Genomic DNA, 14,646 nt, shown 5'->3' with positions numbered 1-14,646 from the left:
GGCCGCCGGAGTATCGTTTCCGAGCTGCAGCGTTCGTCGGCCAGCACGTGTTCCGGACGGCGTAGTTTGAGGTAGAAAGAGGCGGTCGGTGAAAGCAGGGTAAGGCGTGTGTTGTGTTCCCCCCCAGGTTCTCCACCACGAGTTACTGGCCATTCGCGAGGCGTGTATTAAGCTGGAAAAGGACTACCAGCCAGGGATCACGTTCATAGTGGTGCAGAAAAGGCACCACACGCGGCTCTTCTGCACCGACAAGAACGAGAGGGTGAGGCTCTGGCCACAGGGAGGGCCTGGGATGCGGGGCCGCGAGGGACGCGGGTCTGTGCTCAGCCCTCGGCCTGAGCCGCACTGCAGGGGGCTGGTGCCGCCCCCACCGTTCCAGGTGTCTCGGGACACCCCGTCCTGGGCGAGTTCCGTGGGGACCTAGCCTCAGGCGCCAGCGAAGGGCTCTCCTCAGTCTGGTGGGACGTTCGGACCTGCAAACCCCACGGGCCTGGGACAGGTCCGGGCAGGAGACGGCATTTGTCCAGTAAAGAAATTAGCAGGGATCTGGCTCTGAAAAAGGTCCGGTTAGTAACCACGGCGGTGGACAGAGTAGCTGGAACACGGCAAACTGGGGACCCTCACGGGAGGTTGGAGGCGGCTCTGGGGAGCCGGTCCAGGGGTATGTCTCCGGCCGTCCCGGAGCAAGGGGTGTCAGCGAGAAGCAAGATTCGTAGATGTAACTGCTCAGAATTCTCCACAGTTGAGGAAAGGCGGGAATCCTGAGGTTAAAAGTATTTTCCGTGTTTCCAACAGGATAAATAAAAATAAATCTACACGTGGACGTACTGTCCTCAACTTCACATTATCAGGTACCTGCCTGAGAAAAGGGACCCCCCCCCCCCCAGAAGGGAGAGACACTACACTGAAAGCCTGTAGCCGTCCACTTGGTCGGTACCCACAGCACCGAGCCAGAGGACAAATTGTTAGCGACAGAAAGGGACACTTTGTCACAGTCACAGGGATGAACTACCCAGAAGAGAGAACAACTGAGTTTGGACGTAACGCTGTGACCTAAAAAATATGGAAAGGGGGGTAAAAACCAGTGTAGCAAAAAAGTGACAGGATTCCAAGGAGGAACGGACAGATCCACCAGCAAAGAGGTACATTTTAACGCCCTGCTATCAGAAACTGAAACAGGCACAAATGAGTCAAAGCTGGAAATGGGAAGTATGAAGAGACCACGCCAGATCTTACGGTTAGTTAGAACCCAGCCATTGACAGTTGAGTTCACGTGGAAGGCTCGTGAAAGTTGCCTCGTACCGGGTCACAGAGGCAATCTCGGGAGATTTCCAAACCTCAGTATTGGGCAAACCACAATTTTTTTTTTTTTTATCAGACATTAAATGTTAAAGGAAGAGTAGAACTAAAAAGACATTTTAACAAGGCCTGAAATTTTAACTTCTCTTCTAAGTAGTACATGTATTAAACACATAAAGAGAATAAAAATACAAAGTAATCAGAACTGAATAAAAATGAGCATTTCACATCAGACTTCATGCAGTGCTTGGATAGAAGTGTACAGACTTAGATACATTTGTTGGAAAATAAGAAAGAACCATCAAAGAAGCCCGAAGGTACAGGAAGGACAGAAGTGAGATGTCTGTCTGGGCGTGGAAGGAAAAGCTGAGGAGCCGGTGTGCTTAGGTCCCCTCATTCCTTGGCCTGCAAACTTGACTCCTGCAAGGAGTCAAGAGGGCTCAAAGTCTGCTTGTTGCTATACCACCCCCCTCCAAATGGAAGATAATGAAGGAGAAAGTGAGGACAGAGCAGATTAACACGAATAAAACCTTCTTTGAAGATAGGTAAACCTAGCAAGACTCAATGAGGCAAAAAGAGGAAACTCTAACAATCTTAAGTAGCAAATAGAGAACTATGTATGATCTCAGGAAGGGGTGTGTGTTACCTTAAATCATTATGGGATAGTAATGGCGTTATGCTGGTAGATACCTTAGAAAACTTAGAAATAGATACAAACAGTTGTTTGTGCAATTACATAAATCACCGAAGTCAGCTCAGGGGGATAATCCACTCATCATTTCCAAAAGGCATCAGGCCCAGAGAGTTTTACAGGCAAGCTTTACCAAACCTTCAAGATTTGATGATTTTAAAGTGTGGCAGAGGATAGGAAAAAAGCGGAAACTATTTAGTTTCTTTTATGAAGTTTATCCAGATTTTTTATAGGCAAGTTTTACCAAACCTTCAAAGAATAATCTTACACAAAATATTTTAGAGAATAGGAAAAGTCGGGGGGACTCATAAAGTTACCCTGATGATACCAAGTGTTGGCGACGGTATGAGTGCTGTGCCGGGTTCAGGAGCACGGGGTCTGGAGCCAGGCAGCCTGGCTCTAGTCTGCCCCTCAGCATCTGGACTGCCCACAGGGGTCAGCCTCCCTGTACCACCTTCCTCAGGATGTCGGGAGGGTTAGCAGAGCTAACACACTAAGCACTTAGCATAGTCCTTGATACAAGTAAACGCGTCATTAGACCCCCACGCTTCTGATGGGAGTGCAGACTGATAGCCAACTTGGGTGCAGTCGGGTAATTCTAAAGGTCTGCCCTGGAGAAACCCACCTGCCTGTGTATAAGGAGACACGTGTAAGAGTGTTCATCGCAGTACTGTCTCTGATGTTCATATACTGTCATACTGTGCAGTAACGAATATGAATAAACTCTGCGTATCACATGAATACGTCTCAAAATGGTAAAAATTGGGCAGAAACAGTAAGTTGCAGAATATGTATGATGTAGGTATGCAATTTAAAAGCCTGTGAAGTAACACGGTGTGGTGCTGATGGAGACTTAAATATGTAGCAAAAAAGTGATAGAGTCTAAATCCGAGCGAGACGGCAACATAGAAGGGAAGCAGAGGGGGGCGCCATAGAGAGAGAGCGCGTGCACAAGGGGGGGCGGGGTTCACAGAGAGGGGGAGAGAGAGAGAGAATCCCAAGCAGGGCTCGAACTCAGGAACCACGAGATCATGACCTGAGTCACCCAGTCGCCCCCTGCCTTGGATATCACGTGTGCGTGGACGAGGACCTGTCCAGTGTCCATCGTGCACAGTTTTAGATTCAACAATAACCGAAGAGCCTTCGAGCATTACACGCAGATTTTTCAGCAAAGGGAAGACACTGCCTCTCCCACCCGGGCCTCCAAAAGGCCCCAGCCTGCCTAGAACAGGAGCTTCCTTACTTCTGGTGGCTAGGATTTATTAAATTTTACTTTAATACCGTAGCCAATTTAAAGACTTCAAAATGGGGCAGCCCGTGGTCGGGAAGGCCCAGCACCAGACGGCAGTGTGGGCGAGGCTGGCTGGCTTGCTTTGCTCTGTTGCCCCTGGACGTGTCTAACGGGTTCCTGTATTGCCAAAGGTTGGGAAAAGTGGAAACATTCCGGCAGGCACGACCGTGGACACGAAAATCACCCACCCGACCGAGTTTGACTTCTACCTGTGTAGTCACGCCGGCATCCAGGTGAGGACACAGTCTCTGTGACACGGTCTGCATGTTCAGCAAACACCGGAGGAGCACAGACCTCACGCCGAGCGCTCCCGTGGGCTCCGGGGACGTGGTGCGGAAGGCAGGGCTGGGGCCCGAGCCCGTCCCCGGGGAGGTGGGGCAGTTAGCCGGCGAACAGGTGAGTCGGGACCATGGGTGCTGGGGAGGAAGGACCCACTGGCGTGCTGCGGCCAGGGTCCCCGTTTTAGATGAGGTGAGGTCAGACAGGCGGAGTAGTGGGTGCGAGGCCAGGGGCGCTGGCGAGGCCCGAGGGGCGTCCTGCGTGCCTGGGGCCGACTCCGGGCCAACTCATTCCCACGTGGTGGGCTTCACCCTTGTCCCCCGCCACGCGTGTTTGCAGGCCGCACAGGGACGCTCTGTCAGTTCAGGGACCCGCGGTTTTTGTCATCAGACGTTCGGCGCCGCGTCCTCGGTGAGGCGTCGCGTGGACGGGTCTCGGCAGCACCCCGGTGTGGGTGAGTTCTGGATGCCTCGCTCACGTGCTCACGCCCTGACCCTCTGGTCCGCTTTTAGGGAACAAGCAGGCCTTCCCACTACCACGTGCTTTGGGACGACAATCGTTTCTCTTCCGACGAGCTGCAGATCCTCACCTACCAGCTGTGTCACACCTACGTGCGCTGCACACGCTCCGTGTCCATCCCGGCGCCGGCATACTACGCTCACCTGGTGGCCTTCCGCGCCAGGTACCACCTGGTGGACAAAGAACATGACAGGTAAGCGGCGTGCCTCTGCTGGCCGGGGTCGCGTCGGCAGCTGCGTTTCCCAAACGGGAAGCGGCCGGGCCCTGGCGGCCGGAGCCGTCAGGCGCCCACCCGCCGGCGTCTGCCCCCCCCCCCCGCGCCCGGCGGCTGCGTGGGCGCCTCCCCGGGTACCCGGTGCACTGAAGGCCGCGCTCTCTCTCTGTCTGTCCCCCCGCGCCCGCAGTGCCGAAGGAAGCCATACCTCCGGGCAGAGTAATGGGCGAGACCACCAAGCCTTGGCAAAGGCGGTCCAGGTTCATCAGGACACGCTGCGCACCATGTACTTTGCTTGACGTGTCATAGTGTTTACGATGGTATACGGAGTTGGATTCACATGAGACCAGCTACACTCAGACCAACAGATGCCCAGCCCTTCCGTGACAGCCAGCATCGAACATGAGACGTCATCGGTTTTAGTAGATCCTCCATCTTCCAGAATGCCTTCCGTCCCGGATTTCAGACCTGGATTTTGAACTGCAGACCTGTATGAGACCCCATTGTCGTAGGAAGTATGGTTTGCCAAAATCTAGAAGCTGCTTCTTAAAATAGAGTCCCGTGTTTCCTAAAAATCTCCTAAAACCAGTCTATGAACTCAGGGCTTTAAAACATTTTTAATTTATTTGGTCATTCAATTTACTTGTTTTTAATACATGATTCTCTATGAAATTGATGGGCTCAAACTAGCTGTGAACGTTCTCAGAGAGTGGAAGCAAAACACAGAGCACGGCAGTGGTTTTAAAGCCTTGAGCGTTGTGAGGTGGTCGCTGACGTCTACACCAGAGTGACCCTAGTGCGCTCCTGACAGGGCTCACACAAGCTCTTCGGGGCCGAGGGCAGGTGGCCCGCCGAGGCGCCCACGGGCGTCTCGCTCTGTCACCACCCGCCTCTCACTCAGCTTGAAATAAGGAGCGGGGGCAGAAGACGGGCCATGTGTGTTTACAACATTTATAGGTCCAGAGAGATTGGCAGACAAGTGCCATTTTAATAAAAATTTATTTAAAAAAAAAAAAAGAAAAAAGACAATATGCCGACAGTCTAATCGTAAGATTTGTCCTATAGGACTGTGACATTTATTTTCCAAAGTTTCTAAAGAATACGGGTCTGTGGTGATAAATACAGTACAATCCTTTTTCACTGTTATGTCTTTAATGTAAGAGAAAAAAATATATATATCTGGTTTGCAGTATTAATGTGATAGGTAGATGCTGTTTTTCATTTTATTGACTATGGGGTGCTTATTGTGATCTGTTTAGCATATCAGGAGTGTTTTGGAGCCTGGAGACTGGACCGCCTCGTGTGGTTCTCGCGCTTACGTACAGGAGTATGCAATTGACTCAATGTGACCGCGACCCGCCTTCCCCGCGTAGATTGCGTAGCCTGTACCTCGGGGGGCACCGAGCGCGCACGGCAGCCGCTCGCCGCCACCCCACCTCCCGCCCCCCGTGTGTTGCTCAGCCGGTTAAGCACAGATGGAATGTACTTCTTCTTCCATTCCCGGAACAGGTCCACGTGTCGGAGCGCACTTCTCTCTGCGTCTGGTTCTCTGTTAGACGAGTCTCGTAGGATCTATGCACTGAAACGCGCAGAGAGCCGTCGGCGGTGGCTCCCCGTTGGGCGCGAGGCCAGCGGCCCGCGACGGAGCCTGCCCGCGGAGGTGGCGGACTGCAAAGCCCGCAGAAGAGATTTGCATTCTGGGCCCCAGACGCGGGTTTGCCAATCTAGAAACCGTCGCACTAAGCGTGATACCACGGACAACTCCGGAAGGGTAACAGCAGACGACTCTGTGCTAAGTGGGCTGTTTGTCCTCGTAGACAGTTTTTAAAACAAATCAAATCCACGTTCAGTGTAGAGATTCGGGGAAGGAGACGAGCCCTTCCCCCCTCCCCCCCCCCCCCCCCCAAGTGCTGCTTTGTGCTCTGTAGGTTTACCCCTCCCTGCCGGCGGCCCTCCCCGGACCCAGTCCCCGACACTGACCTCTGGCCCTACGGTGGGGCGGGGGTCCCGATGGGCTGGCTGCCTCTTGCTGGAGACAGCACCCCCACCTCCATCCTTGTCTGCTGGCTCGGAGGGGGGAGGGGCGACCGCAGGCGGGGCTGTGACAGACACTTGGCCTAGATTTTGGCGGCGATGACAAAGGGGCGACTATTGTTTGTGAAGATATATACTCAGAGTGGTGTGTGCGTGCGTGTCTGTGTGTGCATGTGGGTGTCTTAGTAATGGCATTAGCCTTTTCTTGCTGTATCTTTTTTGTTTTGGGGTTTTTTTTGTTTTTTGGGTTGGTTGGTTTTTTTTGTTGTTATTTTGTTGGTTTTTTTTTTTCTTTTTTTTTTTTGGTTATTTTGGTCTTTTTAAACGAACAGAAGCCTCTGCTCTAAGAAATGTTGCAATTCCCTGTCCTTTTATTGGCAAGTGGCACTTTCTCCTATTTTCAGAAGGATACCAATACACTCTTGGCTTAAATTACCAGGAGTATCCAAGCTAAGGAGGGAATCTCTTCACTAATACACCTTCGAAATCTGAAATTAGGTTAGTTTTCAGCCATGTTTAGGGTCATCTGGAATCGTGTGTCTCAAAGGCTTGTTTCTGCGACCTGCCACAGGGTCCTGGCGGTCAGGGCAGTGGCGGTGCTTGGTAAAAATGCAGACCCCTGAATCAGATTCTCCAGAGCTGGGCTGGGCGTCTGTATTTTGTACCTTCAGCCGGGATTCCGGGGCTGCCTGAAGTCTGAGAACCCGTGATGGAGAACTTTCTGAAGAGTAATCTCCCTCGAGCACCAAGGGCCCAGCCCTTTGGCAGTGCGGGCAGGTGCCTTCTAAGCTAACGCCTAGGAAAGATCACAGGCTGACAGAAAATGAGACCTTTTTTTTCTTTAATCATTTGAAGGCAAGGTGTTCCTTTTCGTGGGCCATAGTACTTGAGAAAGGTACTTTGTACAGCCCTATGCTAGTTTTACAAAACCTTTCATACTAAAAGCATTAACAGACCAAACGTCTCCAGCTGGGTTAGCTGCATACCTTTGTACACATCTGATGATTCAGAATTCAAATGGCTGTAGTTACAGTTTCTCAGGTAAATAATTGTTTTCCCAAATTTCTACCAATCCCCCCGTTATTAGGATCAGTTTTGAGACAGCGTAAAACCTCAAAGTGCAGTAGACTAAGTCTGAGCCCTGTTCGTGTGGAAGCCAAAAGGGGCCCTCGCCCGTCTCTGACTGTGCTTGCACCCCCCGCCCCTGGGCTACCTCGGCCCTCGTGGCCCCAGATTCCCAGGGGAGCCCCGTCCTCCGCGTGCGTGCGGTCACCGGAGGCTCGGGGCCCATGTGGACTCGAGTGGCGTCCGCTCGCTGGCTTTGCCCCGCCCCACTGTTAAGTAAGGTGTGCCTTGCTTTAAGCAAACTGAATGTGAAAATTATGATGTAGAAATCTGGATTCATTAAAGAGGAAAACTAGGATTTATCTCGTCTCTTTCAAAGAGGTCTCCCAATGAGATTCTTATACTGGTACTCTTCCTAGTAGATTTTAAAATGTTCGCTTTAAGAGAAATGACAGTACCCACCTCCCTTCCCCACTGTTCTGCTCGCCCCGCTCTCGCCCTAGTGACAAAGCAATGAAGGAAACCCCGGGGGAGCCGAGGGCGGCCGCTGCTTTGTGCCCGTGCCCCTTGGGGACGCTGAGATTCCAGCCTGTTTGTGTGCTACAAGCTCAGAATTTCCTAGTGCGGATACGTTATTGTAAAACTGGGCATACCTGTACTTTTAGAAAGGGACTGTTTGGTTTGGGAGTTGAGAAATCTTCACACACACACTTTTGATACGTTATAGGGTCTGCTTTTACTTTTTTAACGTGATGTCGCTTTCTGGTGGTGTTCTCACACTCCCGTGGATGAATGTTTGCACTCTAGAACCACAGGCAGCCCCTGGCCCTCGGTGGGTGCGGGGGGGGGGGGGGGGGGGGGGGCTTGCCCGAGAGGGACGTGGTGGCAACGGAGTGATTTCCCTGCTCTTTTGAGGTTGGCCGGGGTCCCTGCTCTGACTGATGTTCACCCTGGCTGCGGGGTGCTCATTGGAAAAGACCGTGTAGTTCAGTTCCTGCAGCGGGGTGTGGGGTAGTTTTACTGATGTCATATTATATGTTATTTTTATTGTTGGTAAATGCAAATGTTGCTATTTATTTTTTTTCTTTCTGCTCTGGTTCGATTTGGCCGATGTGGATATCCCAGTGCATGTGGTACCTGATGGATATGCTAGCAGTTTCTTTCCCCAACTTTTATAAATTGCCTAATGTTTACCTGCAAGTTTGCCGGATGATTTTATTTTTGAAAGCCACAAATGTAATTTTTCTGGATGAATTGTTTTTCTTATATATGCAGCAATGTAATTTTACATTGATCTGCAGGGTGATTTAAATTTTATTTTTACAGGGCAGTTTTTCAGTCAAATTATATATTTGATACAATATGTTAAGGGTAGACCAGCCAAGCGTCCTGCAGTTGGGACACCAGACTGTCTCTGGGGGGCCTGGGGGGCTGGGACGGCTTCTCTTGGTTGCTTGGCATCATGGAAGCACTTGGCTTGGTTCGTGGAGCCGTCAGGATCTGGATGTACTCCTTCAACGGGACTTTGATCTGTTGGACAGTTAAAAGGATTTTTCATGGGCATTTTCCTACACCTAAGGCAGTTCCATTAGGAGGAGCTTTAGAAGTTGACATAATCCAGACAGTGGACAATCCCAGTGGCCCAGACAAGCCATAGAAATTTCCCTGTGACCTCTCTTTGACTCATCTCTCACGCTCATGAGAAAAGGAATGTACAATAAATAGAAACTTCCTCAGTGTTCATACGCCTCACTTTCAGAATGCAAATAGTTTATTTATATTTTAAGCCCTTCCCCAAAGTAACCAAGAATCTTCTCCCTCGAGCTGCCCTGCCTGCGGGTTTCGGCTGCGGTGACGTTCTCTTCAGTGTGGACACGGTGCACGTGTGACTTTGTAATGGGGCTGTCTGTGTTACACACACACGCTGACTCTTTTGTAAGGAAGATTTTCAACTCAGAATAATTGCACTGATTTTTTGACAACTTCCTTTTTATTATGTCCAACTTTGCATCTGCTGTACTTGTTTGAAACGATTGTAAATAGATGTAGGGCCGCAAACGTGATAGGAACGCGACGCGTCGCTTTGTTGTAGGGTACTGGCACGTTTTCAGTATTATGTGTTAGAGTCGCGTGGACTTCACTGCCTCTTTAGCCTTGTGTCTGCTGACCATTCATGAAGGACAAATTAGCCTCGTTTTCTTGTTTTCCAGAAAGGAAGTTTGCAGTTTATTGAAAGGAGAGTATGCTCTCCCGTTGAGGTCTGAAGATTTAACTTTAAGAGGGTTAACTATAAATCCTTTGAGCGCTCTCTTTGGTCTCATTCCTGGTTGTTTTTCATGGCTCCTTAAAGCATTTTCTTCCAGTTCCATCCAGCATCTGACAGTTCGGATCAGAAGCATCTGTGTGGCCAATGTTGCTAGACGGTGAGGGCCTCCCTCACTTCTCTTTGGTCAGCCATCATTTTAAAGCCATGAGATCACTGTTGTGTCAAAACCGTCATTTGTGGCTTAGCCCATCGATGCTGGAGAGACCTGAGATCCAGCGCTGTTCCTGTATGCCTTGTGACGTTGCTAGATGAGAAGTATGTGCTCCAGCCCACAGCCCACAGCGTGTAATCGTTTGCGGTCAGGCTACCCAGTGAGACACACACGGAGCTTCTAGACCCAAACCAGTCACGAATGTGTGTCAACGTAGCGTCGATGCCATCGTGGTGCCCTCCGTAATGCTTTTTTGGTTATGTTTTGCCATTTTATTGTCTAAAGTGAATGTATTGGCCTAGCCAAATCACTACAGAAGGTGGTTTCTGAATACCTTTTAGTTTAAAAAAAAAGTAAATAAATGCAGATAAAGGCTACCTCTGAATTCTCGGTAGATTAGTGTTTGCTCTTAAGCGTAGCTATCCACACTGAAAATAGCCAAAACGTTGCCTGAATAAACTGAATTGTGAACATCTCTCTCTCCAGTTCTGGCTTGAAAATGTGTGTGCCATACTGTGACCCGTGGGCAGTCCCCTCCTCCCCCTCGGAGGTAAGAGAGGCGGGCCGGGACTCCTCGGGGCTGCCCGGCTCCGTTTTAGGACTCTAAGCAGCCAGCACGAGGAAGAGCCTCCCGCACCGTCCTCCCAGGCTGGCGGGAGCGCCTCTGTGCGGGGCTGCGTGCAGCGAGACCCTGAAGCGGCCTGTGGTCCTGGCCTTGTGCGCTTCCCTGTTTGCTGTGAGAAAGCACTCTCTTCTCTGCTTCACTTGTGAATGGGTTGAAAATGGCTCCCTCTGCGCTCTCCTCCCTTTTTATACGCTCTGTAAAATCACAAAGGTGCTTAAACACCAACTCTTGTGCAAAAATAATCCATCTAAAGTGGCCGTGTGGTCGCAGGAGACAGTGCGGTCGTGATCGGCCTTTGACCTTGGAACCTTGAGTTACTGTCACTCCCTACTTAAAAATGATCTACGGTTTAAAAGCAAAATGTTCTGTCCGAGTCCAAGGCCCTTTGTTTGACCGGACATAAGGGCCCACAGCCAGCATCTTGAAGTCGGAGTTCCCAGGGCCCCCTGGGTCATCTGACGCGCTAACTCGCTAACTCGCAGGCAGTCAGTCCTGAGAGTCTGTCACCTACCGCTCTGAATAGCCCTCCCTGTGATTAACCACTTTGCTGCCAGAACGTCCTTTGCCCACACGCTGCCGTGGGTCAGTCAGGGTCGCCCTCTGCCCTCTTCACCTCTGGTCTTTAGGCTCGTTACGTTCTCTCATCTTTGGAAGGTCCGCATTTGCTGCGAGACCCCTCCGTTGGTTTGCTCTTAAATTCTTGAGGGACAGGCGGGCGGTTTTGCGGGAACGGACGTCTGGGGGCGTGGAGGTTGCTCTGCTCGCTCACCGGACGCTCATCAGATGCTGACTTTGGCGCAGAGAGGTTACGCGCGTAACGTGACCTGGCAGTTTTTGCCTTTAGCACTGTCGTTTTGGGTTTTGATGCTTTTCTCGCTGCGCGGCGTGCTTTAATCCTGAAAGAGCTAAGTGTCCTTTGCGGTCTTTCTACGAATGTTTTATAATGGCGCGACTACACTGTTTTGTAGACACAGCCTTCCCCAAGATGCGTGGGCGCTCAGCGCGGGCACCCTCAGTGTCTGCTGACCTGCTGCTTCTGGAACTGCTCCGGCGCTCTGGGTTGGCCTTCTCTTCGACCAGAATCCCATTCAGGGCGTTTTCAGGGGACACCGCACGGCAGCCCACTCTGATTCAGTAATGTGAACTGTTGAACTCAGATCTGCCCATGAGCTCTGTGCATAAATGTCTCCAGAATCCCGGGGTGAGCCTCTCCCACCATTTTCACGTTCATGAAAAATTATTTTAAAAGAGGGAGCTGAAGACTACTGGTGCTTTTGTTATTAACACTTTTCTCTTATTGGTTGATGTGAAAGAGTTAAAGCTAAAACACCAAATATTAACTCTTCCTCCTCAAGTGTCTCCAGGAACTAGATGTTGAGGCCACCCTCGTTAAGCACCTTCTGAATCAAGGTCCTTCAAACCGTGAGTCGATCCCAAGACCAGCCTACGCCATGAGGCCAGGGGTGCGGTGCAGGCCAACTGCGTGGCCCCTTGGCACCACTTGGCAGACCTCGGTGCTTGTGTTGGGGAGCCGAGGCTCCTTTGAACTCTAGAGACCGTGGGGACAATCTGGGGGAGGGGGGCACGGGAGAGGGCAGGTCCCTCTGACCCAGGAAGCGGGTGGCACCAGGCCTTCCTCTGGTCTCCCTCGGTACCAGACTGAGCATGTTCTGGAAGACCCAGTCTCAGCCTCTGTGCCTTTAAAAGTCCGGTCCTCAGTGTCCTTTTGGAATCGCGTTGGGGCTGCGTTTTCATTGGGAAGTAAGCCTGGATCATTCCACAAGTCAATCATTGACCTTCTGCCTTTGAAGCTGCGTTTGCTCCTCAGCTCCTGACTTTGTAAACTGTGATGCCCGTGCATACTGTCTCACGTCGGAAAACGTTAGGTTCTTGTAGCCGCAGGATTTCCTTTCCAAGTCCACGTCCGCAGCGGGGATTCCGGGAAACGCGCGCAAGATCCATCTCTTTTAGTCAGGCATCGACCATAACCGTCAGCAAGACCTGGTGGCTTCGTCCCCTTAGTCGCTTGACAAGACTATTTAGTGTCACGGAACTAGATTTTTAGAAAAGGAATTGGAATCGTGTCTCTGGTAAATTGCGTGTGAAGTCCTCAGACGTAAGGTGCTATTCAGTCCTACTGTCCTTCTCTTGGGACGCTTTTCGTTAGCGTTGCTGTTTTGTGTGGGGAAGCTGCTGACTGGGGTGAGCCGTGCATATAGGACTCCCGATTCTGACATACCTAAAATGCAGTCTTTATCTCTAACTCATCTAAGCCAGGTTTTGAGCAGTTTCTTGGCTGATGGTCTAACGACAAAACACCTTACCCTGTCCAGGATGATTTTTATTGCTTTCAAGCGGGGGAAAGAACCCGATGTTATTTATTTTTAAAATGCATAGAAATCCATCCTTACTGGCTCCTCTTGGCCCTCCCTTCTCCCAATCTCTCCTTTCTGAAAGGCAGTGAGTGGTCTTTCCCTCGGCAGAGGTGCTGGCTGCAGAGGGGAGGACACATTCAGAATTTCGGATCTTCTTCCAAGGCAAATACACGCGTGACTAAAATCCTGAGAGTATATAGTGTAGCACTAAATGGAAATTTGAGTCCTGAGTTTGATAGTGGATTTTAATGTAGTGGCTGAAGGTATGAATTCATGTTTTGTAACTATAGAGGCAAGTGAGTTTTTACTTTTTAAGAAGTTTTAAGAGAATAATTGTTAAGTTTCTGTGCAGCAAAGTGGCTAATTACTCATTAAATACAAGAAAAGAATGTAGTGTCTAAATCCAGATTTTTCTTACCTCTGATACACTTCAGATTACTTACCTAATATGTATTGAGGGGTTTTAACCCTGAGTTTTATCAACTTTTCTAGTTTTATTTTATTTTTATAAAATAATTGAAAAAGAACCAAAAATGAATTCAGAAGTTCCATAGGTAGATCGTGCCCCTTCTTAATTTTCCCCCCACAATAAAACATTTTAGCAGATATTTTGAATCAAAATGTATTGTGACCATTGAAAGTTTACTATTTTCTAAGAAGCTGAGCAGCTACAAGGGCCTCGTTTCAGGCGGTACTCTGCGTATTGTCCACGGACTGTTGATACCTGTGCGGTGGGTCTATGTGACGACGTCTTGTGCTTGCAATAGAGAAACCGTGCAGTGCTGTTTTGTAAAACTGAAAGTTCCTGTACAAACTAGTATTTATATACATTGGCCTCTCTGTATAATTTCTCATTTGCTACATGAATTGTAAAATTATAAAATTATAGTACCTGCTAAATACAATTCGGAGGCTTACGTCCTTGTCTTTTGTTCACTACCATTCCGTGTGTTTTGAGGATGTCCGATGCCTGCATGACGCGAGGTGGTAATGCCACTTTAAATCAAGCCTTAATCAGATGTTAAAATTGTAAGTTTCAGAGTATGCAAAAATATTAGGCAGGGTGGGTTTAAACTGTTCAGATCAAAATGCTATATCCTAAATCAACCAGTCTCTTCTCTGGAGTTACAAAGGGAAACTTTCGGTGATCCAGATCCCTGTCTCGCTCTGTCTGGTCTGGCGTGGCCGTTGCCAATGCTCGATGAAAACAGACCATTGTGCATTTCTGTGGCAGTCAAAATGACCTATTCTGAAAGTCTAGAGACTTTTTCAGGGTTACTTTTAAATGTTTGTTTTTTTTCCCTCCAGTCTGAGATTTATTTATGGCAAATGGAGAGTGTGATTTGGGCATGAATCTTACTGAACCTGCTCACGTTCTAAGCTTTCTTCAGGTAGTGCCACCTGCCATCGCTTCCGCATAGGATTATCTGGATTTTTGTTTTTGTAAAAGCATCTTAAACTTAGACATAAAATGGAGGGGACCCAGCTTTCTTTACAATGTGGATCTACCTCAGTTAAACAGTTGGGTGCTATTTACTAAGTCTGTCAAATCAAATTGGAAAAAGTAACCAAACAGCAAGATATAACTCCACACAAAGCTTGAAATCATAATTTCCATTTATTTAATAATCTTTTTATTTATTTTGTGCCTTTTGTGTTGAATCCTAATGCATTGAAAAAATCAGTATGAAATTAAAATTCTTACATTGCAGGTGGGGAGAAAAGCCCAATTGGCCATGGAATTTGATAGGTTGCCCCCAGCCAACAAGTAAGGTAG

General features: G+C 49.3%; 1 protein-coding gene across 7 annotated transcripts in view; it reads left to right on the top strand.

Moving 5' to 3' along the window:
• AGO2 (argonaute RISC catalytic component 2) overlaps positions 1-13,921 on the top strand; it is a 111,506-nt gene extending 97,585 nt beyond the window's left edge. For all 7 annotated transcript variants that reach the window (XM_078441949.2, XM_078441950.2, XM_078441954.2 and 4 more), the window contains 4 exons: positions 128-262; positions 3,413-3,514; positions 4,073-4,272; positions 4,484-13,921. In XM_078441949.2, the coding sequence (XP_078298075.1) occupies positions 128-262; positions 3,413-3,514; positions 4,073-4,272; positions 4,484-4,592 (546 nt within the window). In that variant the 3' untranslated portion in view covers positions 4,593-13,921. The remainder of the gene's footprint in view (positions 1-127; positions 263-3,412; positions 3,515-4,072; positions 4,273-4,483) is intronic.
• Positions 13,922-14,646: the final 725 nt, after the last annotated feature.

The sequence above is a fragment of the Panthera onca genome, chromosome F2 (genome assembly GCF_046562875.1).
Source record: "Panthera onca isolate mPanOnc1 chromosome F2, mPanOnc1 haplotype 2, whole genome shotgun sequence".
NCBI lineage: Eukaryota > Metazoa > Chordata > Mammalia > Carnivora > Felidae > Panthera > Panthera onca.
The sequence above is the reverse complement of the archived record's forward strand: the minus strand, read 5'-3'. Positions and strand labels throughout refer to the sequence as shown.